Source organism: Mugil cephalus, chromosome 7 (genome assembly GCF_022458985.1).
Source record: "Mugil cephalus isolate CIBA_MC_2020 chromosome 7, CIBA_Mcephalus_1.1, whole genome shotgun sequence".
In the NCBI taxonomy this organism is placed as follows: Eukaryota; Metazoa; Chordata; class Actinopteri; order Mugiliformes; family Mugilidae; genus Mugil; species Mugil cephalus.
In genome coordinates, this window is record NC_061776.1 from 20,145,573 (window position 1) to 20,172,618 (window position 27,046).

Genomic DNA, 27,046 nt, shown 5'->3' on the forward strand with positions numbered 1-27,046 from the left:
CAGACACACTTAGTCAGCATCACAAAAGTCTGCTCAAAGAAGACAGCCGGTCTGAATTTTGTCTACTTTTTGTGACCCACACTATATTCTGCATTTGAGTTCCTCCCATCAGGTCGCAGACTGAGATGCCCACACCTTTGTCCTCATGGCAGCTCAACTCCTGAACACAAACCCCTCGCAGCCCCCATACCATCACTCAGCCCTCATCTGACTGTACTTTGTACATAGCACATGGCACTTTAGCATGTTGCATTAAGTGACATTGACAGTCAATGTTTGCGTATGCTTTTATATTGTTGGTAGTTTTGAGTGTCCTTATGAAGCTGCTCCTAATGTCTTTTAGATTCCCCCTCAAGGACAAATAAAGTGTATTGAATTTAATTTAATTGAAAGCAAAAGGTGAGTACTGTTAGGAATCTAAAACACATTTAGAGTTATTTAAGATATTTTCCCCTACATAATTCCATATATATTGCGTATATTGGTGTCTTTGATGTGCAGAAAGGAGTAAAAATAAAGAAAAAACGCTGAATGAGAAGGTGTGTCGAAACTTGTAGTGTATATTTCCTATTGTACTAATTTAATGTTAGAAGAATTGTTATTTTGACGTGAATAAACTATTTTTTCAGGCGTGAATGTGGAATGTTTACTATCTTCGTAGTCACTTCCGGATAACCATGCCTACGTCCTACAAATATGACGTTGCCAGCCTCGGGCTCACTGATTGGTCGCTGCAGGTATAGAGGAGGGGCTGCTTGTCTTCCATAGGGTGTAATTTTAAACCTCCTCTTCCTGATTGGCCAGTAGTGTCGCTCTGTGATTGGCTGATATTAAAATTTAAAAATCGGGTGCTGCGCGTCCAGTTCCACCGAGAAAGACAGACAAATACGCTATTCAAAAACAAAGGTAAGAGTTGCTTTAAAGATTCGTTTCCCCAGTAAACACTTTATTTCGGTCCCTTAGCTTTACGATGTTTGTGGAGATGCACAGTCAATTCGAATGAAGCTTCCGTAGCGTTACTTTGTTTCAGTTCTGGGTTGTAATGTTTCTTGTTTCATGCAACCGGTCAGTTTTTCTTGTTTTGTTTTTGCAACACAAAGTATTATTCAATAATTAACGCGTCTTTTTGTGTTTTGAACAAAGTTGCTGCCATGTCAGCGGTAGAGGACGGTGCCCAGCTGCAGTGCTGCGTGACTGTGGAGCAGCTGAACAGCTCCGGCCAGGCCACTCGGAGGCAGGTCATCCGCAAAGCCTCCGTTATTTTGGGCCGCAATGAGTTCCAGGAGATCATCCTTCGAGTCCACGACGGGAAAGTCCCGCAAAATTACCACTTGAAAGAGTTCAAACTCTTCACCAAGTTCTACAGAGAGGGCAAGTGCACCGTCAAGCTGCTCCCTGAAAACATCCAAGTGCTCATCTCCAACTGCCCCCCTGACCAGCTGAGCCTCTTTCTCAAAACCCTGAGCATCAAACACCAGGCCCTGCAGGCCTGCAAGACCATGAGCAACAGGGAGAAGCTCAAAGCCGGGCTGCCACGCAGCTTCGAGGCCATCAGCCCCCTGCAGCAGAAAGATATCCAGAAGGTCAATGAGCTGAGAAGTAAAGCAGCTCCCAGTGGCCTGGCAGACCGCACCAATAAGATCTCTGTGGCAGGCACAGGACAGCAGAAAAAACGCTCCAGGAGTGACAGTAACTTTAGCCCTGTAGGTGTACACCCTGCAAATGAACATTAATTTGATTTTATCATTCGTGTCACCTCACATTTAATTTTGAGACGGCTGCATAAACAGTTCCCTGTTGGATCACATGACTTTTGTGCACACACTGACGTTAACATGATGGTTCAACAGATGTGTTGATTATTGCAGGTGAAGGCCAACCCCAGTAAGAAACCCATCCTATCTCTACCATCACGCAAGCTAAATAAAGAACAGGCAGCTGTTCTCAGTGCAGTGCTGAGCGGCAAGAACGTCTTCTTCACTGGAAGCGCAGGTAAAGAGCCTATGATGCATTTAGGAATACTTGGAAATCTAGCCGATACGTTTACATTTATGTCTTACTGAATGATAGCAAAACACATTATTTTTTTTATTTTATTTTTTTTTTATGTTAAAATTTAAACATGTTTTCATGAAACCTCAGACAGTATTCAACACTCACGTGGATTTGTCTGGTCTGAGTTTGACTCCGTGTGCTTTCAGGAACAGGAAAGTCTTTCTTGCTTAAGAGGATCATGGGATCTCTCCCCCCAAAGAGCACCTTTGCCACAGCCAGCACAGGAGTAGCTGCATGTCACATTGGAGGAACAACATTACACAACTTTGCTGGTCAGTGTTCCTCTTAAGAGAGTTTTTTTTTTCCTCAGTGTGTCTGTTTAATAGAAAGCACTGTGGTTAGGGATGTTATTTTCAATCCAGGTCGTATTGTACCAATTGCTCAATTTGTGGCTTTCAACAAAATTACTCCTATAATTGGGAAGATTGTGCTGTAATAACAAGAGCGACATTCTTTCAAATTATTTTTGATGATTTAGTCTTCAAATTGTCAACAAGATCAAAAATGGTGGGGAAAATGGAAATTCCTCTTCTTGTGTAATTGTGTTGTCTGACCAACTATTTAAACTCAACTCAACCATGTTCAGCTTATAAGACAAAACCAAGGCTTTTATTTGTGTATTTAAGACCAATAAACGTGTCTTTCCTAATGTAAAGGTAATTTATTTCTTTTATTAGTTTTCTAAGTTGTGCCAAATCCTTAGACTCCATTACATAACAATTTTAATTATCAGTGAACGGAGATGTCTCAGATGATCTACGCTGACCAATGTTTTTAATTAGATCTCAATATGCAGTCGAGGGGGAGAACTGAGTATTTGTCTGGGGGTTATTCATTTGTGTCCCTTCTGGCCACCTGTCTTTCCACCCTCTGTGTCCACACTCTTTCTAGGAATTGGCTCGGGTTCGGCCCCACTGGAGCAGTGCATCGAGCTGGCTCAGAGGCCCGGGGTGCTGCAGCACTGGACTAGCTGTCGACACCTTATTATCGACGAGATCTCCATGGTGGAGGCCCAGTTCTTTGACAAGCTCGAGTCAGTAGCAAGGTGAGGAAAGTCGATTCCAAGAACTTAATTTGTCCTTGAGGGGTAATAGTGATAAAGTTTAGTATCGTCCCTTATGTCTTACCTTAGATTTAGACGCCGTGTTCTGTTTTTATGCATATCTGTTCATGTTTCTATATCCGCTGTGTGGACAAAAGTGTTTGGTTACGCCTGTTAATTTTTGAATTCAGTCGTTTCAACCAAACTTGTTGCCACGGGTGTATAAAATCAACCTCCTAGCCGTGCAGTCTCCATTTACAAACATTTGCTCTAAAATGGGCCAGCAACTCCAAGGATTGTACTGAGATAGAATAAGATAGCTAATAGCTTCATCCCTGATCCCGGATGTTCTACAGTCAACTGTTAAGTGACAATAGAAAGTGGAAGCATTTTGGAAAAATAGCAACTCGGCCACACCATGTAAAAACACGGAGCGAGGTCAACAACTGCTAAGAACGTATTGATGGATCTGATTTGACGAACCTGCTCATGAACTGACAGTCATGAATGAATCCTAAAAGATATGAAAAATGTCTTCTGTAGTTTAATGGAAATACTTGTTAAATTCAACCTTGTAAAAAATCAATTTCATCCTCAGTGACAAAAGCATTCTCGTCACATTCCTGCAGGTCTGTGAGAAAGTCTACTGAGCCGTTTGGAGGGATCCAGCTGATCGTGTGTGGCGACTTCCTTCAGCTGCCTCCAGTTTCTAAGGGAAAGGAAAAGGCCAACTTCTGCTTTCAGGTCAGGCCACCATGGATCTCAGTGTGTCCTGTTTACATCATTGTATTAAGAGAAACTGACACCACATAATCTTAATGAAATCCTGTGACCAGGCATATACTTACATAGTGTATATTTTATGATGTGGTGGACGGGTATTGGAAACTTTAGTGCGTGAGTCATTATTGCACTGAATAATTTACATTTATTAAATAAGCTCTTTATCTGCAGTGTCTCCGCTTAGATCCTGGAAAGCATAATGTTATTTAAAGAGAAGTTTTGTGTCTTCAGGCCAGGAGTTGGCGCAAAGTTATCCAGGTCAACATGGAGTTAACAGAAGTACGGAGGCAAACGGACCAGACTTTCATCTCCCTCCTGCAGGCAGTGAGGGTGGGCAGGTAAAACAAAGAGCCACATGTTGTTTTTGCACAGTCAGTACGATTCCAGTGAATGGATGGTTTTTAAATAGTGTGACCTATATATCTGTTCACCTAAACAAATGTGAATGTGGTTATAGGCACAGTAGGTCTTCTTTTATCTATTTTTGTTAAATTAACATTTGCTGCAACATTTGGTTTCCTAAAGCTTTATATCAATTAACACCATTCAGGGTGACGGAGGAAGTCACAGCTAAGCTGATGAAAAGTGCCTACCATCAGATCGAGACTGACGGCATTCTAGCGACCAGGCTGTGCACACACAAAGATGATGTGGAGCTCACAAACGAGAACAAACTCCGGCAGCTGCCAGGTCTGAATTCTTCATGTGATTAGATATGTTTTCGGCCTGATACAGGTGTTAGTTGGTTTGGCTTGGATTCATGTGAAAATTGACAACTTTTACCCATGGCTTGCGTCGTATGGTACCTATTTCCTCTTGAGGTGTGTTCACTCATTTTGACTCGGCAAGACTCAAACTGTGCTCTGACCTCTGTTATTTCCTGTTTTGATTATTTTATTTCCTAAAACTCAACCGTATCAGAAAAGTGAAGGTAGTGGTGTTTTGAAAGTTTTATTATCATTTTTTAGAAAATCATTTATTTTTGGCTTTAATACACTCTAGGTTTTACATGATTATTAACTGCTAAAATATTTCCTGTTTGTTATGTCTGCCACAATATTATTCTTGTAAATAGAAGCAGTGGAAGTCTGTTGAATACATCTCTTGCTTTTCCTTTAGGCGCAGTACGTGAGTTTGAAGCACTGGACAGCGACCCAGTCCTGGTGAGGACTATTGACTCTCACAGCCCCGTCAGCAGACTGATCCAGCTCAAAGTGGGAGCTCAGGTAGATCAGCGTTTCTGATGTGTGTCGAGCTCTGCTTTCTGCTCTCACTCTGAGCGACGACATGGTTTGAATATTTTTGCCAATGATTGTTCTTTAAAGGTCATGCTGACTAAGAATCTGGATGTCGGTCGGGGTCTGGTGAATGGAGCCCGTGGGGTTGTGGTGGCTTTTGATTCTGGAAAAAATGGTCAGTAATTCCAAAAGAATACTGTTCTTGTTCATAAAATGCCATAATGAATTTGATTTATTGTGTACCGACTGGAAAGATGGGATTAAATCTGGAATAGATTTTAGAAACTGCCCTTCGTTTATGTTCCTGCTAATAAATGTGAAAATGGATAGAGTAAACTAGTGTTTGTTAACTAAGCATAAAAACTGTTACCACGTGTTCTAGGGTTTAAAGTTGATAACCATCTAGCTCTGTAATAATCTGGTAATCTCTCTAGAGTGTACCCCATCTTTTGCCCAGTACCATCTGTGATAGTCAAAAATGGTCATTTTTCTATATACACAAGCAGAACTTAAGATGAACTCGAGATCCTGTCCGTGCTCTGACTCGTTTGTTCCTTCAGGACTCCCAAGGGTACGCTTCCTGTGCGGCACTACAGAGGTGCTGAAGCCAGAGCGCTGGGTCTTTAAGTCTGGTGGCGGGATCCACCTGAGTCGGCAGCAGCTGCCGCTCAAACTGGCCTGGGCCATCTCCATCCACAAGAGCCAGGTGAGTAGCAGCGGTTTCCCTCAGTGTAGTGGCCTACAAGTCACACACAAATACTCAGCCAGACACTTGCTTCATCACCAGGATGACCTTACTCTATCCTTAAATCAATACCTTGTTTGGTGTTGCGTGGAGCACCAGTGTTTTCTGAGGGGTCTGGATTGAGTGAATCACTCGCTTCATGAATGGTTACCTCTACCTAATTTGCCAGAAACTAATTTGCACTTCATTTGTAGTCCCAGAGATGGAAACCTGAAAGGGAAAAGATTTGATTGCACTTTCTGAGTCTGCCTTGAAATTCAATTACCCCTCACTATTGCTTGTCCTCCAAGGTTAACATCAACAGGAGACGGAAGATGAGAGCAGTGTAATAAGAGCACAAAGATCAGGAAGGACTAACTCCCTGTTCGCCTGAAAGGCTCGAAGCATATCTAGTATTCTGTTATCTGAAAATCTCACTTCAGAAGGATTATTTCTGACACCAGCAAAGTGGTCAATGCATTAAACTTGCATATTGGTTGGGTCCACTGGTCCACCACTTCGTTACAGTAAATCCAGCTATCTTGGTTAACATGTTTCAGCATTGTTGTTTGGTCTAACTGGTAGCTCTGCTGAATGCTAACTTAGCAAAAACACTGTCCAGGATGAGATGTTATTGTGCGAGTCGGTGCTCTACAGAGTTTCTCACGGTGTTTAGGTATCTGCTGGTACTTGTTGACAATGTTCTAAATGTGATGACCAACCAAAAACATAGGTCACACTTGTCCATGTTTCTACTGTTTTCTACTGTCGTTGGTCACCTGCTGCTGCTAAAGAATATCTTTGTACTAAAGGTTAATTTAGTTTCATTTGCATATTTTTATACACCATCATACACATTTATACACTACACCATCAACTCAGTGTGGCTCATGGTGAACCTGAAACTGTCACTGACACTGTGAGAACATATGATGTTCATAATCACTGTTGTGCCTTAGAGACTCAGAGTTTTAGGCTCTTGGTCATTTTTTTTAAGGAGTTCTCCTGTTCAGTGTGTTCACTTTAAGTTACACCACTACTTTGCTGACTTCAAACAGAGGTGCAGACTCATTTGTTCATGTTGTTCACTCTTTCACTCTACAACAGCCCAGTTTATCTCTAGTGTATAAAATGGATGGCTAGTTGTGGAATAGGCAACCTACTGAAGACTCACATCTCCTCTGACCTGGTCTGTCTTACTCCTCTTTCTCTTTTCCTTATTTCCTGTCATCATCTTTCTGTGTGCTATCTTATAAAGGCAACAGATGGTATGAGATGCGTTTCTGAATCCTATAGTAGGCAGAGAGAGCCAGGCTAGGTGAGACTAGGTGCGGCAGTAATATTTGATGAGGGAAATTGCTATAGACACCTACTAACCCTCACTAGAAGTGCTGCCTACAAATGGGCTGTAACTGTTAACACCAATCACTTGGCTCTCTCACACCAGCAGTTTCCACTCTAGTGCCAACAAATTGTCTATCCTGACCTCACAGTCTGTAATTGGCTCGAGGGGCCAAATGGGTCCTCTGGGTAATTGGGTTCAATGGTCATGTCTGGTGTTTGATCTACAGCAGAGGTCTTGAGACGCATGAACATGCATTAGAAGGAAATCCTGTACCTGCATCATTAAAGCGGAAATGAGGCATTGTGAAAGCACTGCAGTACCTGAGATTACCAGAGTGTGAATACTGATAGATTTTGTTTCTCACAAGTAACCTGTAATTCATCACTGCATCCTGCATTATTCTGTTTATAGCATTGTGTTTCCATGCTTTTGTTTTAAAGGGAATGACGCTGGACTGCGTAGAAATCTCTCTGGCGCGCGTGTTTGAGAGCGGCCAGGCTTACGTGGCCCTGTCTCGGGCTCGGAGCCTGGAGGGTCTCAGGGTCATGGACTTTGACCCCCGTGTGGTCCGGGCAGATCCAGACGTTCTCCTCTTCTACAAGAAACTGAGGAAGGAGAGGCTGCTCATGCAGGTAAGTGCAGAGCTCCTTCCTTAACCTGAAGACACAGCTAATTTATACTTATAACCAACTTTTAATTGAATTTCTACATAAAAATATGGTTCACATGTGCAATATACTGTAGACGTAACTCCCCCAGTGTTTTTTTCATGTGTAATTGTCTTTTTTTTAAGCCTTAAGGCCAAACTAAATGAAGCCAAAGATTGTATTAACCAAAGAGCAATATTCAGTGTTAAGAGTACATTGCATAATATATTATCCAGACGTGTTGTGAAAGATAATTTTCAGTCAGTCTATCAAAAAACCTCTGTCTCCACTGCTGTCTGCAGGCCTCCATGGATGAGTTTGTTGGAAACAGCAACAAAGAAAATGTCTGGTGAGGAGGACGCCTCCAGTCTTTTATAAAGATATGCACTGTGTGCATGACTTGTTCTAATCTTCTGGTTACAACATGATTTTCCTAAATGACTGCAACCAGATGTCTGCCTCACGTTTCCTCTTAACTGACTGTACTTGGAGTCACACTGCCACCATCTGTTCATTATTGTTCATTTTGTAAGAGCTTATTTTTATTAGGATTTTTGTATTTATTATCATGTTTGCATGTATTGAAATAAAATTTTAGTCAACTTTTAACTTATCACTAAAAGTAATTTCTTTGCTTGGTGTGTGGAAAGGGGTTTCAATTCTTAGCATTGCAGTCTTGGCAGAGCAAAATAAAATGTATCAATCTTCAGTGGTAAATGTAGAACAGTAACATTCTTTGCCGATTTTTTTTTTTTTTTGTGTGTAGGAACCAATTTGCAGCCTTAAGATTTCTCCCAAAACCGATATGGAAATATTCTGATAGAAGTTTCACTTTTTCTTTTTTTGAATTCCTTTTTAAATAATCTTCATTCCATTCTCACATGTACTACAGTCCCTGGTTTTTGTGTGTAATTTATTGGACATGAAATCATTCCATGTGATGTGAGTATCTTGTACACACTATGTAGAAATGCTGGGATTATTTTGAAGAGTCTATACTGTCAATTACATTTAAGACAAATGAAATTGTCTCAAAGGAAAAACAAAGACGTCCTTCTGCGCTGAAGGCTTGGTGAGCTGAATTATACCATGGGTCAAATGCACTGATAAAGAACCACTCAAACAAACTGGTAACCAAAGCAGGCCTTTATTTCCTGATCGGAACCATTGATCCTTGAGCAAACCTGAGAAACCCCATTAGTGGAGCAGCATACTTGCTTTTGCATATGATCTGACCATATAAATGACAGTCTGAACTCGTCTTTGCAAACGTGTACAGCTCTGCTGACAAACATTCACTCTACACGAGCAGTTGGTATGTGCCTAGTCAAAGAACTAAGACTTAAGTGTGGCAATTATTTTACAATTCTAACAGTTAAATAGAGTCTACTGGTAAACCAAATGGGAACTGGGCAGTCACGTCACTTCACATTGTGGAACAGCTTGTGTGCTACCTGTAAAGACAGAAAATGATGTAATTAGTACCATCACTGGAAGACATACAGGTAAATAAAATGTATTTACAGGCAAGATGTGAAGAGAAAGGAAGAATGTTTCTTTTTGTTCCCTCCTTTACATCATCGCAGCCATTGTGTGAACTTACACAATGGTCCCGTGCATGCAGGAAGTCAAAGAGTTCTTCTGTACAGTCCTCCGTGGTGTTGGATCTGGAGTTGACCCGGGCTTCACAGGCCTCCAGACGCTCTTTGTAGTGCGCACAGTGTTCAGACTGCTCGCACTTGGCCCGTACCGTTTCCAAAGGGTCCTGAATGGAACAAAATGAGTATGTGGTAAACGGCGCACAATTCTCAATGTGACATCATTTGGTTTCTTTGAAGTGGGGTCATCAGACACTTCTGTCTCTTTGCTCTCTTCTAAGACACCAGATTAGCTTATGTTATTTTAATTCAGACTACACTTGATTTACTTTTGCTCTTATGACTTTGGTTTGAATCTAAATTATTGTATTAAAGCACCAAACTCACATCAGCTGACCAATCAGTAAAATGCAATTTTTGGCTTATAACAGCACGGTTACCTGCTGGGAAAAGCTGTAATATTGTAAATATGGTGTATGCTTAAGGTGGCCTTGTTTTAGATACCTATAATGTGATCTGCTGCTGAACCCGTCCACGGGGGTTCATTATTGGCCATCCTATCAGAGACAGACATGGATGAAAATCTTTGTTTTATCCTCTTCAGTTTTATCTTGTAGAGTTTAATTCAAACTTTGTGTTTGTTTGTTTTTAGGTAAAGAACATCCATCAAATATATCACATGCAAACTTACCACCAGGTCTTCCTCTTCTTCCTCCTCCTCTTCCTCTTCAGCAGGTGCATCTTCTTCCTAGTCAATCAAAATAATAAATGTAACTATTTTAATTGACACACCAACGCAAACTCTATATTTGAGGACTATTTGCACTTTTGTATTTTAATTGATTATAATATCTAAATGATCAAATGGCACTAGTTACCAGTAACAACATATGGGATAGCCCAGATAGTCACAGTATCTCTCAAAATATGATTTTTTATACTTATATAGTGATGAAAATAACTTTAAAAGGTCCAAACATCTGACACTAAACCGGTGACACGCTGGACCAAACAGCGCAGTTGGGCAACAACTACACACACAAGCGAAATGCGATTTATAACGACAAACAGCGGTGTTTCTCAGTACCTCGTCGTCGGGGTCTCCGTGTGTCAGCATTTTCTTTTCGAAAACCATGATTGCCTCGAAGAAATTTGTGGGGACGAAAAAATCAGAGAACGAAGACGACTTATCGATACCTCCACTTCTGGTCGACGAGGACGTGAGGTCAGTCGCACGCCGGAAACTACTAGAAGGATCTCCGGATGTCGTTCTTAATAATTAAAAAAAAAAAAAAGGATGTGGTTTTCTATTGGCTGAAAGCGGTTCTGACATCACGACTGACATGCCTCTAGTCCAATCATTGACAGAGATCGTTTGTAAAGCCCGCCCATCTAAATCCTCAATGGGGAACTGTTGTGTAATTGTCGGAGCGACGTCGGACACAAACCCTGGCGGACAACAAGATGGCGCTGTTCTTGGATACCAGGTTTCTGTTAAGAAAACTTAAAGATTTAAGATGTTTGACTCCCAAACGAACCCGAGTGAAAGATAAATGGGTACGTACTGAACGGACACGTAGCTACTCATTTAAAATACGTTAGACTTGTACAAGAAAGAAGAATGACATCATTGAGAGTAGAAGGGGGCAGCATGCATGAAAATAACAGTGCTATATCTAGTTTTGTGTACCAAAATATCTCAGTGCTAAGTCGTACTGTTAAAGTATAATAACATCGTATAACAATGTGGTAAGTCTTAAAAATATTTTCCTTTGATGTTTATTTTTTTTTTCCGGAATAACACACAATATTGTACAGCATCTCTTTCTTACATTTTCTGGTGCCCAGTGTCTGCAATATCAAGGTCAAGGTTCCATACTAAAAGCCACACAAATAAATGAGCTCTTGTTATTTTTCCTTCATCCCCTGTACAGGCTGCCACACGTCCCAAGTACCCTCCCACAAGGCTCGCCCTGCACTACTTTGATACTACTTACAAGGTCCAGCTGGGGCAGCTGTGGCCATCAGTGCGAGTCGCCATGCTCTCAGAGAAAAAGTACGGAGCCCTTCTCAATAATTTTTCCCAAAGTGATGTTTTGCTCGACCTTCAAGCCCAGGGTTGCAGAGACTTCATCACTACTAGAGATGGTAGGTGTGTCTATCCAGTCTCCAAAGCTTTTTACTAAGGTGGAGAAACGTGTGTAGCTTTGAATATTGATGCTTTTTAAGGCTCTGACAAGTTTTCCTCTTTCAGAATAGATAAAGAAATCTTCCACTGTGGGACAAATAATGCATTATCTCATACTAACTTTGATTTGATTGGACTGATTCTTGTAAAAATATGACATACGTGTGAATCTATACAGCTATTTATGAAAACTACGGCACTATTGAAGTTTTTGTTTGGTGTTAGTCAGTATTTCTAATTTAGCACCATTCAAATTGAAGACTCTTTTCCCCCCGTGACTATTTGCACATTTTTCTCTGAAGCTCAGACATACATGGAGCAAAACCTTGAGGTTGGAACTGTGGAGGAATCCAGTCATGTTTTCATGACAAAATCTGACGCTGGTGATCAGCAGCTATCTTCCCCACAGCTCAGCACGAATATCAAGTGCTTGGTGTTTCCGAGAGGGGATGTTACGCGATTCAAGCCTGCCAGGTGAGCAAAATTCCATCTACCGTCATTAATAATAGTCCTCTTTCCAAAGTACAGTCTGATCCTCAGGTCTCTCTTGTCCTCTCAAGACCAGACATTCATGGCCTCTTGGGTTACTACCTGATGGACGCAGCATCTGTGCTGCCTTGTCTTGCACTGGATGTCCAGGACGGTCACACAGTGCTCGACCTCTGTGGTGCCCCAGGAGGAAAGGCTCTGACTTTACTTCAGACCCAGTCTATCAGTAGGTGGATTGTTCTGATAATTTAGTTTTCCATACTATACCATACATACCATATCCAAGTATGTTTTTTTGTCTTTTCTTTTTCTGTAATTATAGTGTGTATTCTGTTCCTAACCATGCAATGTCTCCTTACGCCAAAGGGTTTTTATGTGTAAATGACATCTCAGCGTCTCGGAGATTGCGACTGAAAAAGGTCCTCCACAGCTACATTCCTAAGCAGTTTTTAAAGGGTGGGAATCTACGAATCACCTCCTTCGATGGCACCACATGGGAAGAAATTGAGAGCAAATCTTTCGACAGAGTGAGCATGTTTCATCTAATATTTTTCATACAATATACAGGATGGAAGTGCCTGAATTAGTTGCGTGTTTATTTGGATTCTTCTTTTTCTTTACTTCCGAATTCAGGTTCTTGTCGATGTTCCCTGCACCACGGACAGACATTCACTGATGGAGGACGACAACAACATATTCAGTAAGAACAGGGTCAGCGAGAGACGAAGGCTGCCGCAGCTCCAACTGGCACTGCTGCTGTAAGTTTGGTGTGGAAATGTGAACAAAATATTATTGTGGTTTGTGTGATTACAGTTCCTATCAATACATGTAAGCATTCCGCTTTAAAACTCTTAGTAGACACCGGTGTTTAGGTGTTGTCTTAAGTAACCAGGTCCTCATCCCTCAGGGCGGGGATTCAAGCAGCTTGTCCTGGGGGGGAGATCGTTTACTCCACCTGCACACTCTCTCAAAGCCAGAACCAGAGCGTGGTTGAACAGGCCATCTACCAAGCGCGAGAGGACTACAGCATCCGCCTTGAGGTCAGTAAGACACTCAAACTATTTTCTGGAGATGCATATCAGAAGGCAGCCCAGTTTCTGAAATATTAAGGTTTCCTGTTAGTGAAAACACAAATAATGAGCCGTTTTTGTGTTCTCTCGTCCTGATCGTATCTACATTCAGGTTGCCGATCTGCGACCCCTCACACAAATGTTTAGGAACACCTTTCACTTCGCACCTGACCTCAGCCTGGGTGAGATGGTTATCCCTCACTTAGCCGCAAACTTTGGACCCATTTACATGTGCAAGTTAAAGAGACTTGCATAGATTGCGGCTTGTTTTGCCTGAAAGCTGCTACAACAAATCCCTTTGGACTCTCAGATCAAGACTTTATCTGCACTTGTAAACTGGAATTTACTTGTTCACTCCTCGGACCTGGACTTCTTCATCAAAACTGCGGTTACACCGAACGGTTTGTAATGGAGCCTTTGTTGCACAGAGAGTTTGTTCTTGAATAATACAGAGTGCTAAACAAAAAAACTAAAAAAAAAAAGGTCATTTCAAATTTCCAAATAAAGAGGACAAACTATTCTCATCTCATTTAATTTGGTTTATATTAGTAAAATACTCATTTCAATCCCAGACAAACAACAGGAATGAAGCATTGCAGCGTGACTACTTACCTGCAGTTTTAATTTTTACCCCATAGGTGTCCACAGTAGATAAAGAGTTGAGAGCTGTCTTGTCTCCTCTGTGTCCACTAGAGGACACTAAGCACGCATAAAGGTTGCAGGAACTCCAGTGTGCATGTTGTCTTCCGCCGTGTCAGATGTATGGAGGCGATGTCTTAGATTGGTGAATCACATTACTGAAACACAAATTTCCATCAGAATTACCTGCTCTCTTTAACTCTGCCACGAAAATGTGTTTGGCTTGTCCTGTTGTTATTCATCAGGTTTGATGGCTTTGCCTAATAATGCGATATGTGTCTGTGTGGAAGGAGGACATAATGAACAGGCAGGTAATGACTTATTTGACCATTTGGCTTCTCACATCTGAATCTGTGCAACTTTCATTACTACAGCAGGATTGCCTCCATTTTTGCATTGACATCACTCAGAGGTGAACCGTTCCCTCCTATCGCAGCCTAATGTGAGCGGCGGAGGTGCCTCTTTTTCCATCACACCGCCGATGACCCTTTATGTTGTCCTGGCCGGGCAATGTAGCGTGAAAAAGGTGTGAGTGTGTGTGTGTCTAACGAGTCCACCATCCACATCCCACTGTCATTAAGCTGCTCCAAGTACCAGAGCTGACTCCCATCCCCGTGTGGGGATGGACGGCAGCCATGCGGCTCCCAGATGAACATTAAAGAGGCAGCAGAGAGCTAAAATGGGACGACTCGCCCCGTTTTGCCCCTCCGCTTTTTTATTCCACAGATGAGTGCAGATAATTTTCGGTGCGATTGTGAGTGATTACTGTATTACTGTGGTAAAAGGGGGATGTATCAGGGAATGCAGAGGGAATTAATGACACATAAAAACTATTTTTGTATTGAGTGCGTTCGTCCCCAGGGCCTCGAACGCCTCTTCGCATATCTTGTGATTACCTAAACGTATTGTAAATATGTGTTTCCTATGGGCTCTTCCATAAATTTACATGTTTTAACACTCAGGAGACGGCAGACTGTTAGAGATGACTTACTCTCTATTCTGCCTGTCTATAGACTCGAATGGCTGCCTGCTTTATTATTGAATTAGCCAATGAAGCGCTGTGCATTTGTGTCCCTGTGTGTAAGCCTGTGTTAGGGAGACGTGCTGTATTAGAAAGATGAATATTGTGGATTTAACTGCGCGGCCGTGCTTCTGTTGTGTTTTCAAATACAACTTAAATGTTGCATTTTTGATAATAAACATGCAAAACACTGTAATAGACTTATGTCTGCCGAATGAACTGAACCAAGCACCCACAGTGTGGTTTTAATGGTTCAAGGTGAGCAGGGAAGTGTCTGTATGTTTAGTAAAGACACATATGGAGGAGAGTGGCGAGCAGTTGGTAGCCCGCATGCTTAAATCAGACGCTGCTGCTCCCGCTGTGGTGTTTCCGGCCCACAGGTGAAGATCAGACCTGTGTCCCTGTAGCGGCGGGAGACGAGATTTTAGCAGTGGGGGTCTTTGTTGGAAATGCTCTGTGTTGACTGAGCCCAGCAGGATGCGCTGCCTGCCGTCTGCCGTCCTTAGCCGCAGGGTGGATAGAAAATGCTGTGTGTAGGGCGTATTTGTTCAGACTACCGCTGCTACTGGTCGTCTGCACGGTCTGAATCTGAATACATTTTTTTTATTATTATTTGTGGAATCAGTGAATTCAGCGTTGGTGTCACATGTTTCGGTGGAACTTATTTTACTGCAGGCTGAAGGGCGGGCAATGAACTCAGAGCAGGCGGCACAAGCAGATTTATCCCCTTCCTCATAATTCTTTAAAGTGTTCTTTTTTTGTTTTTTATAATTTAAAATTTATGGATGGTTCCTTTAACCAGTTGTTCTGTAACAGCAGCTCTACAGCCATAAAAGTGAAGCTCAGAAGCTCCAGAAATGCTGGATGTCACCCTGAACTCAACGGACAGTTTACGCTCTGAAGAGGTTTTCATATCATTAACTCAGGTAGAAGGAAAAAAAAATGTACCTGAAGCATCAAACCACTGGGCTTAACCTTCCCTTCGATTAGCAGAAAGGTCATTCTGCTGCATTTTGCTGTTGGAATTAGTTTTAACTTCCTTTTAAATGATATTTATATAATTCAGACATTTCCTCAGAACTATTTGTTGTGATGCAAAAATCTGGCCAAGCTGCTAAGAACCTATAAACATCTGAATCATAACAATCATGACATGAATAAATCTCTTCACATAAGGTTAGGAATGAATACTCCGTATAATATATTTTATATAAGTGCATTCGTATGTTTTGTTAAAATGTAAAAGTAAAATACAAGTGGTCAGATAGATCTAATGGAGTAAAAATCTCCTAAAGTAGAAGAATGAAGTGGAACACAAGTGAAATACTCAACTTAATCCATTTAAAACGCCACTTAAATACAATACCCAATTAAACTTAATTAAACCCAATTAAAGGTATTTAGTAACTCTCCACCTCTAGAATTAATGTCAAACTATTCTCCAGATAATGTATAATTATTTCTACCTTGACAGATGGTCTTCTCCATAACATCCACTGTGTGTTTTTTCTATTTCATACGGTTGAAGTTGCTGGGACAGGCCAGCAAACACGGGACGGGATCACATTGTGAGTTGTTTACGCGCTTTGCGTTGCAGCTCACCGCTAAAGTGTTTCAAACTACTTCAAATACGCTTCATGCACCAGACGTGTTTTCAGCACATGATCCGAGCATTCACCGACAGACAGACGCTCCATGAAGTGGCTCAGGGCGCTCCCGTTCAGTTCAGAGGAGCCCACATTGGAAATGCACCCATAGGTTTAGGCTGCAGCCAGATTAAGAAGAGAGAGAATGGGGGTTTTCTTCTCGCTAAGAAGATTACCCGGGGAGGGGCGAGATGGCAGTCAGAGTGTTTAAGAGAAAAAGGACAAGAAGAAAATGGAAGATGAAGTGGAACTAAAGGAGGGTGGCCCTGGATACACAGTTTAGCCACCTGTTGTCTGCCTCTTGATATCACTCTTTTCCTCGTTTTTTTGTTTTTGTGCGCCTCAAAGGCTTTAGGGAAAACGGTGAGGATCGTTTTTTGGAAACCTTCAAATATGAGTTTAATGAGTTTCAGCATTATTTACTTTCAGGCAAGTTTTTATTTTTCTGCGTGTTAGCTTGTGTCTGTGCAGCCGTGAGCCCGATTCTACTCGTGCTTCCCCTCCGCTTTAACTTCCCGCTGGTGGTTTCCAGGAGGGCTTTGATGTGTATCTGGGCAATGCACTATTAGAGGGATTTCCCCGGGCCTGACAGCTCAGAGAATATGCTGCGAAACGGCAATGCCACTGGGCTAAAAGAATGCTGGAAACAGGATTAGGATCATATTCTGGCAGACCCTGTCACCTATTCAATGGGCCGGGGTTTCTAACGCTGGCACTTTTCATTCTCGCCATGGTTAAAACCTTTAAGAGAACCATGGAGAGGAGGGAGAAAAGGCACTGATTGAATGGTACACTGTGATTTTTGTGTGGGGGTCTTGCTCCGAGGGGCGGTGCGGGTGCGTGACAGAGAAAGAGGGAGTCAAGGCGAGGGAGCAAACCAATGGACTTGTGTTGTCAGGTAGAAAAACCTCTTGTCTTAATGCCTAAAGCCATCCTTTCTCATGTAACTTTAACACGATCGCAGAAGGTAGCAAGCGTCATTTGCATAATGGGCCACTTTTTATTATGAGATGAATCAACTAACTTTAGAACCGTTTTCAAAGCATGTTCATACTGCTACTTATTGGGTGATGGATTTGCACATACCATCACTTGCTTAAAGGAAAGTAGATGGAGATCTGTTTGTGTGTGTGTGTGTGTGTGTCTACAAATAGGCAGTTATGGCTTTAGTGGTGAATATACAGCCCTAAGTGTGAGAGATGGAAGCACCTGATCCAGCATCAAGGGCTCAACACACTTGACCCTGCAGCGCTACAATCAAGCAATCCCTGTTCAGCCCCCAGGGTGTGTGCGAGTGTGCATTGGGGGGGAGGGGGGATGGGTGTTAAGAAAAGAGGGAACATTTGGAACAAGGAGTGTTGTTATGTTCTCTGGTCCGGAGCCCCTTGGGAGGAAATCCTGCCATGTACCTGGACAGATTCCTCCTCTGGATAACAAGGACATTGGGTTTGGGTGCGTATCCGCGCCACAGTCTTATCAGTCACACATCGGGACGCCCTTGGCTGAGGACAGGAGAGTGTGTGGTGTAATAAAACACAACAAGGTTGAGGTGAGGTGTTACACTCACATTAACACTGCTAATCTGCTAGGATCATTATCCCCTTCTATCCGATTTTTTGGAGAGCGGTCATTCATTCATCAGCGCGGGCGCATTAGTTATTTACACCCACACACATGCAGGGAGGAAAATACATGTTCAAGGCCGATTCAATTAACAGCAGAACAATGTCAAAACACCGGGGCGATGCACTAACGGTACATGTTAAGTTTACCGTGGGAAGAGCAAGGACGCGTGTTTTTAGATGATGTAGCAGAGATGCCCGGTTGCCCTGCATGTTTGTGTGTGTGTGTGTGTGTGTCTGTGTGTGTGTGTGTGTGTGTGTGTGTGTGTGTGTGTGTGTGAGCAAGGTTGGGTGGGGGTCTGTGCGTTTTGACAAACCATGCTGTTAAAGATATAATAGCAGCATAATCACCGCCCCAGGCCGTCATTCTTCAGGATAATGGCCTGCTTATTCATTGGGGATGCCTTATGTCTCCACGCTGCTTTTTATTTTTCAGATATTACAGATTACATTGTTCTTTTTGTGTCTTGCTTTCCTCCCCTCCTCTTTGTCTTGTTGCAAATTTGCATGCACTTTTTGTGCATTTTTTAATTTGATTTTGTCCGCGCTCTTTCATGGTCTTGGTCATTTTTTTGTCATGATCAGTGTTGCTTCATTTTTGAGAAAAAAGTTGAAGAAGCACCACCTTAAAAGTAAAACTTGCAGCAACTTGTCAAGGATGAGCTTTAACACTAAATTAATAAGCGTTATAGTTTATTTAATACCTGGAGGTGGATGAAAACATATAAACATAAATCTTATTATCTACTCGATTCATTTCTAAATCCAGGTTGTTTAAGAACTTTCTCTTGAGCACAGACAGAGAGACATGTGTTCATTATAAAGATCTTCAAGCAATGTTTTTATTTGCAGTTATTTTACAACAACACTAGTTTCAAGTCTACATTATTGGGAGGAGCAAAGGAAACAACACTGCTGATGGTCCCGTCACTCTCTCCTCCACCGTCATTAATCTATCTACCACTGGACCAAGTAGCTGGACAGAAACAGTCGGGGGAACACCATTAGAAACAACAACAGAACTCAAATAGAGTCAAGACAGCAGTACACACAGGACTCGGCTCGATTACTCGCGGAAATATTTTCGCTTGGAACTCTCTGTCAGGATTGATTACAAATTAGAGGTGGTTTTCCTCGCCTCCCAAAAAATCCAAAATGTGTTTAATTCCTTCTTTCAGGTTAATTCCTGAAAAGAAACGGATACACTTTGGATAACAATTCAACCCAGGAGCAGCACACAGACGACCGAGAGAGGAAGAGGCGTAGACAGGGCTGCCAGTGAGCTCAGCAAATACAATCTTACAATCCGACAGCTAATTTTATCTGAGTCCATTATCAATTATACAACATAATAGGAACTTTACAATTACCTTACCAGTAAACATTAATAGATAGACTTTTTTTTTTCGTACTTTACATATTAAAATAATGTGCTTTTTTTCCCCCTTTGAAGACATTATAATCCAGGAGGCATTAACGGAAAACATCAGATGTCTGTGATCCTCCTCATGAAGTGCTAACAGTCAGTGTGACGCTCAATGAAAAGCTGCATGTTTCCTCAAGAGAATATTAAGGCCAGAATAAATGCTGAGACGAGTCAAGACAACATCTAACTAAAAGTCCTCATGTGTTTCCCATCATTTCCTGTCTGCAGAAAATGATCAGCTCGATGTGAGGGGATGTTGCGTGTCACGTGGCTGCCTTAATCGACCGTTGTGGCGTACAGACCTTTTGAATTCGTAAAGGCGGCTTTAAATGGTATGCATGTTCGTAATTGCATTTGCCCCGACTCCCTCGGCCTAGGGCAAAATGTAATTAAAAGCTCTGAGAATTTAGTCACTGAAATCATTTTCTCATTATCAAGTCAGGCTCTGTACAAAGTGGCATATTACTGGCCATTTAACTGGTAAATTAGTCACTTGTAATTATGCTGTTGAGGACAACATGGGTTTATTTTTATTTATGTGCTCTTATTGTATGTAGTACATGCTATGTACATAACCACATTGCTTAATTGAAATGTCTCTTTACTGCACAAGTGAAACATCTTTTCCCTCCTGGCCAACAAGCCTAATTCCTTCCAAAGTGCCTCATTTATTCACATTATTCTTGTAAACATCATTTGCATTGTCTTTTAAACTGAGTGCATCCATCAACAGCTGTTCACATCATTTTCATTCTTTTTTTTTTTTTTTTAAATTAGTGTAATGTTCAGACAGTCCAGCATTACATGTCTGTTTGAAACATCATATTTTGATGGAATATGTCCATTGTCCTTCAGGATGTGACATTCACTTGAATCATTGCGTCTTCCTTTAGAAGTGAGTTTCTTTTCCAAGGGATGAACTTTTGGGCCTTGAGCTGCAACAGAAGCTGTGGGGAGTCAAATAACTCGTGGGAGTTTGGTCGGTCTTAGAGAGGGGTTGAATGGAGATGTGTAGGTGCATGTTGGTGCGTTTTATTTTCGGACATCCTGTATGCCTGGAGAAGACATCCGTATGTTGTTCCTAAAGAGCTATCAGAGTCACACGGACTCGCAGTAAAATGGGGGTGACGTGCCAGCTGAGGCTCTGATGTAGGTTACACTGTCCCCTACACAGTCTGATCCTCAGTTAGACATCGTGTCCAGTCCCAGCGAGGCAGCGTGCTGTTTGGCCCTCAGACGCAGGTTCTCGATGCTGGTGGTCTTGCTGTTGTGGCTGGTGAGGCCGCCCGCAGCAGACGCCTGCAGCAGCGGGCTGTTCCACACCTGCTGAGCGTGATGGGACAGGGACTGGTAGTAGGACTGGCATGGCAGAGAGCCCAGTGGGGCGGGCGGCATGTTAACATTCATTCCTAGGTAGGGAAGTGAAGACGGGGCGGCGAGGTCGAAAGCAGGGTAGTGGACCAGGTTGTTGGTGGCAGCCATGTGTTGGCGGAACTGTTCCTGCAGACGAAACAGGCTGAGGGGGGAGGAAGAGTAAGAGTGACTCTGGGAGAGAGGACCAGCGCCGGCCAAGCTGCTGCTGGAGGAGGAGGGCGTCACTGATGGAGAGACCAGGGGAGAATCTGTGCACAGAGGAAGTTCTGGTAAGTTTATATATTCATTATATGTCAGTTGATGAATTAATTCAGTTTGCAAAAATGAAAAAGGTATTCTGAACATGGTCAGTGTTCTTACCTGGTTTAGGACTGAGTCGTTTGCAACTCGGGGAGATGTCCCCAGGTGTCACCGGCCGCTCACACTTCATCTCCTCCCTCTGACATTTACTCTCGTCCTCCTTATCTGTGGTATTATCCTCTGTCGCTGACTCGCTGCCTGAATGTTCTGCTGACGTGACGTTCAGCTCCATGTCCAGCGGTACAGGACGGATCTCCGTCTCCAGGGAAGAGGAGGATGAGGAGGAGGATGAAGGGGGAAGCTGGGTGTCAGGTAGGATAGTGGTGGAGGCAGGCGCGTCCTCTTTCTCGCTCCCTCCTTCCCCTGACGCCTCCTTCTGCTTCTGGAGCTGCTCCTTCTGGAGGCTACGCTGCTTCTTACGAAACTTTGCCCTGCGATTTTTGAACCAAACCTGATGGCAAGAGGAGACACGAGAAGATTCAGAGACAGCACAATCTGACAATAAAGACCAGGAATAAAACTCTGGTAGCAATGTGAGAGCAGTATTAAAACAAACTGTCATAATTAAACTTCAGCCACCAGTGAAACTGGAGTAGTGGCCTGAAAGTAAGATTCGGTCGAAAAAACCTAAAATTTCTTTTGTGCAGCCATAATTTAAAGGCTTGTTTAGTCGTATCATAATACTCCCTAAAAATAAAGTTTGAGTTTTTAAAATGCTAATCAATATTTTAAAGGATGTTTAAAAGTGGATTTTGGGTAAACATATATCTATTTTTAGAGAGCATATTTTTTTTATTATTATTTTGGTTCAAATTACTTAATAAATTCGTCACCTCAAAACATAAGAACATTATACCTAAAACATGAATGACTAATGGCTAAATAGTCGGTAGTAGTGAATGTACAAGGCAGTGTGACAAAACGGCGGCCTCGTCATTTTCTTTCTTTTTTTTTTTTTTTTTTTTTAGTGAGAATCATAATATCGAGGAGTTGTTTCTTGAATTACCTGAACTCGGGCCTCCGGCAGGTTGGTGCACATGGCCAGTCGTTCCCGCATCACCACGTCCGGGTAGTGGGTCTTCTGGAAAGTCTTCTCCAGCGCCTCCAGCTGCTGTGCGGTGAAGGCCGTGCGGCTGCGGCGCTGTTTGCGGTGCTGAGAGCCGTAGCGAGCCTCCAGGATGATGTCTTGAAATGCGCAGCCGTTGGAAGAGAAAACACACGGCAAGTTTTATTTTACTCGACGTGGAGCTAACATGACAGCTTACACGTGTTAGTAGCCCTTTGGAATACTTTCCTTATTTATTAAAGATACGTATAAGTCCTCTACAGGAAGAAAAAAAAAAATCAATAGTTTGACGCTAATTGGGTGAGTGTTATATTGGGTGCAGCAGCCCGTGCCTGTGAGCGCGTGCGTTCAATTACCTGCTAGTCTTTCGGCAAGCGTGAGCGCGTGCACGGACGGCCGGTAGTCAGGCGCGTGCTGCGCCTGCTGTGCGGCCTGCTGGTGCAGGTTGTACATGGCGCTGAGGGAGTTCATGGCGTGCAGGGAGTAGCCGTTCACCCCGTAGTGCTGCATGGCGACGGGCCGCTACCTGCGGACAAAAAGAGGGGATAATGGTGAGCTTCAGGTGAAGCGCTGAGAGGAGAAGGAGAGATTTCAGGAGGGTGCCTGGCTCTACTGTTGGACGAGCATTGATCGTGTCACTAACGTCTGTTGACTCCGGTCTCTGGCGAGCTTCTTATTAGGAAATGACGGCAAACCCACGCGCTCAAGGGCCAATAGATTTTAATGCGCGCACTCAGACTAAAGTGTTATCCATTAACATCCAATTATCGCTCTGTTCAATCCATTAATTATACAAAGGGCTTTTAATTGGGGTAATTATCACTGGTTCCCATAATGAACCGTGACAGATGCCTTATTCATGAATTTATTCACATCGTTTCTGTGCTCCCGGAGAACCTAAATCCCCATTGAAAACGTTGCTGTGACAGATCAAGGCGTTGATGAAATGTGTTGGAAAATGATATAAGCTGATTTGTTACGGGTCTCGGTGGAAAAAACCAACCGGGCAGCAGGATTATTTTTTAATAGGCTGAGATCGTGGAAATGTTATTCTCGTCGAGTGCGGTGCAGTTTTAGTGACTGTGCTATTTTAGGTCTGAAATTAAATTTTAGCAGGCAAGTTCACGACGGTCGTTGCATGTCGTTCATTTTTTATTTCATTTATTTATTTTTACCAGTTATAGTAAACACGTAGATCTAGATACAGTCCGTTTTAAAGACACGTATGCTATGGATTCATCTCTAAGAAAAACATCCACTCTTTCACAAGGCAGCAAACCTCTATTTTGTAGTTCTCCTTCACGACCGCGATTTTCATAGATGTAGCGCTTGAGGACACGATTAGATATGTATTAGTACCAAGGAGGCTGACAGGAGGGGATATCTCGGAGGCCCAAACAGTTATTATAACTATTACAGGAGGACCACAGGGAAAAGATATAAATCTTTCTGCGCTATGACAGGTATGTATCCTGGGAACTGGCTACGTTCTTGCACTTAAACTGAAAATGTAATGTTAGCGAAATAGATTGTTATTTTTACTAATTAGACCGGTTTGCGGCGATTTATTCGTCTATTGTTTTGCAGTTTAAGTGTAAACAAATGGGTCAATATAGCACCAAATCAGCATGCGCTCACAGCTAATGGCCAATAATTCTGGATATATCTATAGACGTCCTGTAGTCTATAAACATATTAAATTACATCCAAACATTCTGACGGAAAAAGAAAAACTTTATGGAGAATTTGAATAAGGTCATGTTCTTTCACCTAGTAATGGTTGACATGTTTTGATTGTGACTTGACGATTGTTATAGAAATAAAATCTTAATTTAAAGTTATTGTATTTGGGAAATTACAACGAAAAATATAGGCTAGCTAATGATAATATGTCAGAAGACTATCATAAATAGTTCTCATAAAACAGACAAGACTGGGTGGTCTTTCTTATTTCGCAGTTTTTAGTGCACTACATAGAGTCTGTCCTGTGAGTCTGTGTGTGTGCCTGTGCCTGTGCGCGTGCATGTGATGCCCGCAGTGCCCATTCCCAGCCTATTAAGTGGCTGCGGCGGCTGATGAATGTGATCAGAGGGCAGTGGGGAATAGTTTAATTCGCCGGGACAGAAGGTGCTTCGCTAAACATTTACTTTACTCCCCCAAGTATTTGAGTTGAATGGGCACCCCCCCTTCCCTCCCCTTCCCCGTTCACCCTCCCCTTCCCCTCTCTGGCGGCCTCTTATCCTATCGCCCCGGGGCAACGTTTTGGCTGAGATGTATGGCTTCTCCGCGGGTAAAAATATGCATGTTGATCCCCATTTGGCTCCCCGTCTAATGGAAGTGCAAATAGGTTTCGACTGCGAGGCCCTCCATTTATCATCAACGCTGACACGGACGGACGTACAGTGGGACCGGGTGGCTGCTGTGCATGCGCGCATGAGTCCCTGCGTGTGCGCGTGCGTGCGTGCGCGTTTCAGTAATGGGCCAGCGATTTTCCTCAACTGCGTTTCTTTCCTGTTTTTTTCTTTTTCTTTCCGTGTGTGAATGTTTTCTCTGAAGTTAAAGGCGTCTGTTTAAATCGGATAAAGAATCAAATCACACAAACTTCGTAGGAAATCATCATGCATCTGTAAACATCATATTTGTTTACACGTGCCATCAAGCACTAGTGGAAGTTTGACAAAGTAAAACATTTTAATCTCATCTTTTTACCTTATATTGATCTCAGCTACATGGTTTGATTTCCACGCAGGTAAACTTTTTAGCTGTAAACTTTACTATAATTGCCTTTTAAATTTACTACAGTATCTCTGATTATACCCTCCTGCCCATATGATAATTCTGCACAATAGCTCATCACCGTGAACCTGTCAGAGCTAGTATTGTCATTCATAAGCCTCCCTGTGCTCCAGGCACTGGGCCCTCCTGGCTGCCCTGCTCAATGCTTCGATTATCAAACCGTCATTATGTAAATTGACATGTACAGTGCAACTCTTTGATCCGACTAAATTAGGAAAAATGTTATTTGCTAACCGCCCTCAGGGGCACGAGTCGACCTGACAATCTGCTCTTTGCTGTGTCACTAGTGTAAAATGTCAGAGGGAGAGGAACATCTTTGATTTTTCCCTGAGCTGTTATTATGAAGGCCATTTGTTATGCAGAGGCCAGATTTAAATTTAAAGAGACTTCAGAGCATCATTTGTCGAATCTGCGTAGTTATTGTAAGATCCCAAATTACAATGACACAATATGCATTTTGTCATCTGTCTGAAAAACAGAACTGTACTACTACTAATAATAATGGTGATAAAAGAAAAATATATAATAATAATAATAATAATAATAATAATAATAATAATAATAGCGACCAAATAAAAATATATAATAATAAATAGAGGAATAAATAATAATAAATAAATCTGAGTTTTTATTAATAGAGTTTCCTTCCCGAAGAGATGGGAGTCACGTTTGTAACCAAAAGAATCAAAGCTCGTGGAGCCTTAGCTGTTATTTTAGTAATGTCATGTGTAAATATTAAAAATGTGGGCCGGTTAAAGAATAAGCTCAAACGAGAATTTTACTTTTGTTTTATTTAGTATTGTTTTGTAATGCTGTTATGAATTTGGATGCACAAACGGAAATTGAAATAGTTAACTGATGTGCTGTTTTTCCCAACGAGTTGACAGTTTTAAAAAAAAAGAAAAATAACAACTTTGCTACAAACATTAGCTCGTTTTGACATTTTGACTTTTTTTTCAACATTTTGACCTATATATATATTTATTTTACAAACACATAAAACTCCGCTGGCTTTGCAATTTCTACTTTTCTTTTTCTCAAATTGGAGATTGCGAATAATAAATATAGGCTACGGCTGTTTTTTTTTTTTAAAAAAGTTGAAAATATTGAAGCACCCTTTTAAAACACCATTTATAAAAAATTTAATTGTGAAGGATAAATACTTTAGAATCCGAGAGCCGAGTTTTTACCTCTTGCGCAGTCTGTCTTCTTTTCTGTCACTTCGTGCACAGACAGAAGAAAGAATCAAAGCTCCTGTACTTCTTCGGGTTTCTCCTCGGCTCTTTCAGCGGCTGTTAGTCGCTGTGGTTCCTACTTTTCCGCCCTTTGGTCCCTCGCTGAGATAACAGCAGGCTCAGAGTAAAAGTCATCCAGTCTGTTGCTTCGCTCGCGCTCCTCCTGCTCCTCTCGTGGTGATTTCTCCGCGTCTCGCGCAGAAGTGGGAAGCCGCCATCTGCTGGTGCGCCAGATCCCGGTGGAGGGATTTTAAGGAGAGCCCCGCGGGGGTCACGCGGGCTTCCCATTGGCTCTCCCAGCTGTCAGTCAACTAGCTGATGGTCCAGCTGCGCGTCGGTGCGCTGGCGTCCGGAGCTATTTTCAAATATCATCAATTTAAGCACATTATGTCTGAAATCTCCCCCACATGTCTGCTACACACATTTTTTTTTCTGTTTTTGCTGTAAGTGATAAACAAACCAGAAATGTTAAGAGTTTAGTATTTTGACAACATTTGAAGTCAATAAAGCAGAACAAAGGTACTTTCTTTATAAACTGAATTGTGATAAATACGCAAAATGTTATATTCGCGTAGATCGAATCCTCAAGAAGTCCGTACCATGTAACATGATGGTGAATTAGACAGAATATATCTAATATATATAACTAATTTTAAGCTTTCACATGTGAGGTGAGCCTTTTTATATGCATGCGTAAAATATGTGTTTCCCAGGTTTCTCCATCCTCACACGGCTTGTCTGC

At 42.2% G+C, this 27,046-nt stretch overlaps 4 protein-coding genes across 4 annotated transcripts; 2 read left to right on the forward strand and 2 right to left on the reverse strand.

Annotated features, from left to right (window-relative positions):
* The first annotated feature begins 781 nt into the window (after positions 1–781).
* pif1 (PIF1 5'-to-3' DNA helicase homolog (S. cerevisiae)) lies at positions 782–8,450 on the forward strand. The gene is made up of 13 exons (XM_047590678.1): positions 782–906; positions 1,144–1,703; positions 1,869–1,992; positions 2,202–2,327; positions 2,947–3,100; positions 3,727–3,841; positions 4,112–4,218; positions 4,431–4,570; positions 5,000–5,106; positions 5,206–5,293; positions 5,679–5,824; positions 7,628–7,819; positions 8,137–8,450. Exons 2-13 carry the CDS (start codon positions 1,152–1,154, stop codon positions 8,185–8,187), a joined length of 1,902 nt encoding a protein of 633 aa, XP_047446634.1. The 5' UTR covers positions 782–906; positions 1,144–1,151; the 3' UTR covers positions 8,188–8,450.
* Positions 8,451–8,965: 515 nt separating this feature from the next.
* On the reverse strand, positions 8,966–10,691 carry LOC125011454 (cytochrome b-c1 complex subunit 6, mitochondrial-like). The gene is made up of 4 exons (XM_047590679.1): positions 10,520–10,691; positions 10,124–10,180; positions 9,438–9,599; positions 8,966–9,288 (listed from the first exon to the last, which is right to left on the reverse strand). Exons 1-4 carry the CDS (start codon positions 10,565–10,567, stop codon positions 9,256–9,258), a joined length of 300 nt encoding a protein of 99 aa, XP_047446635.1. The 5' UTR covers positions 10,568–10,691; the 3' UTR covers positions 8,966–9,255.
* Positions 10,692–10,854: 163 nt separating this feature from the next.
* nsun4 (NOP2/Sun RNA methyltransferase 4) lies at positions 10,855–15,035 on the forward strand. The gene is made up of 8 exons (XM_047588508.1): positions 10,855–10,989; positions 11,367–11,580; positions 11,923–12,094; positions 12,181–12,335; positions 12,476–12,636; positions 12,743–12,867; positions 13,017–13,149; positions 13,292–15,035. The coding sequence occupies exons 1-8, from the start codon at positions 10,897–10,899 to the stop codon at positions 13,433–13,435; spliced, it is 1,197 nt and encodes a 398-aa protein (XP_047444464.1). The 5' UTR covers positions 10,855–10,896; the 3' UTR covers positions 13,436–15,035.
* Positions 15,036–18,931: 3,896 nt separating this feature from the next.
* Positions 18,932–26,543, reverse strand: dmbx1a (diencephalon/mesencephalon homeobox 1a). Its single transcript, XM_047588509.1, has 5 exons — positions 26,260–26,543; positions 22,630–22,799; positions 22,214–22,392; positions 21,268–21,658; positions 18,932–21,155 (listed from the first exon to the last, which is right to left on the reverse strand). The coding sequence occupies exons 2-5, from the start codon at positions 22,781–22,783 to the stop codon at positions 20,716–20,718; spliced, it is 1,164 nt and encodes a 387-aa protein (XP_047444465.1). The 5' UTR covers positions 22,784–22,799; positions 26,260–26,543; the 3' UTR covers positions 18,932–20,715.
* Between the last annotated feature and the right edge of the window lie 503 nt (positions 26,544–27,046).

Excerpts from the sequence above, each read along its gene's own strand:
- pif1 (XM_047590678.1), top strand. The coding sequence starts at position 1,152 with ATGTCAGCGGTAGAGGACGGTGCCCAGCTGCAGTGCTGCGTGACTGTG. Across the intron at positions 5,107-5,205 it reads AGCTCAAAGTGGGAGCTCAG|GTCATGCTGACTAAGAATCT; the intron begins GTAGATCAGCGT and ends TGTTCTTTAAAG. Across the intron at positions 5,825-7,627 it reads TCTCCATCCACAAGAGCCAG|GGAATGACGCTGGACTGCGT; the intron begins GTGAGTAGCAGC and ends TTTGTTTTAAAG.
- LOC125011454 (XM_047590679.1), bottom strand. The coding sequence starts at position 10,567 with ATGGTTTTCGAAAAGAAAATGCTGACACACGGAGACCCCGACGACGAG. Across the intron at positions 9,600-10,123 it reads AAGAAGAGGAAGACCTGGTG|GACCCTTTGGAAACGGTACG; the intron begins GTAAGTTTGCAT and ends TGTTCCATTCAG. Across the intron at positions 9,289-9,437 it reads TGCATGCACGGGACCATTGT|GTAGCACACAAGCTGTTCCA; the intron begins GTAAGTTCACAC and ends CTGTCTTTACAG.
- nsun4 (XM_047588508.1), top strand. The coding sequence starts at position 10,897 with ATGGCGCTGTTCTTGGATACCAGGTTTCTGTTAAGAAAACTTAAAGAT. Across the intron at positions 12,095-12,180 it reads ACGCGATTCAAGCCTGCCAG|ACCAGACATTCATGGCCTCT; the intron begins GTGAGCAAAATT and ends TGTCCTCTCAAG. Across the intron at positions 12,336-12,475 it reads ACTTCAGACCCAGTCTATCA|GGTTTTTATGTGTAAATGAC; the intron begins GTAGGTGGATTG and ends CTTACGCCAAAG.
- dmbx1a (XM_047588509.1), bottom strand. The coding sequence starts at position 22,783 with ATGCAGCACTACGGGGTGAACGGCTACTCCCTGCACGCCATGAACTCC. Across the intron at positions 22,393-22,629 it reads GCTTGCCGAAAGACTAGCAG|ACATCATCCTGGAGGCTCGC; the intron begins GTAATTGAACGC and ends GCGCATTTCAAG. Across the intron at positions 21,659-22,213 it reads TGCCGGAGGCCCGAGTTCAG|GTTTGGTTCAAAAATCGCAG; the intron begins GTAATTCAAGAA and ends TCTTGCCATCAG.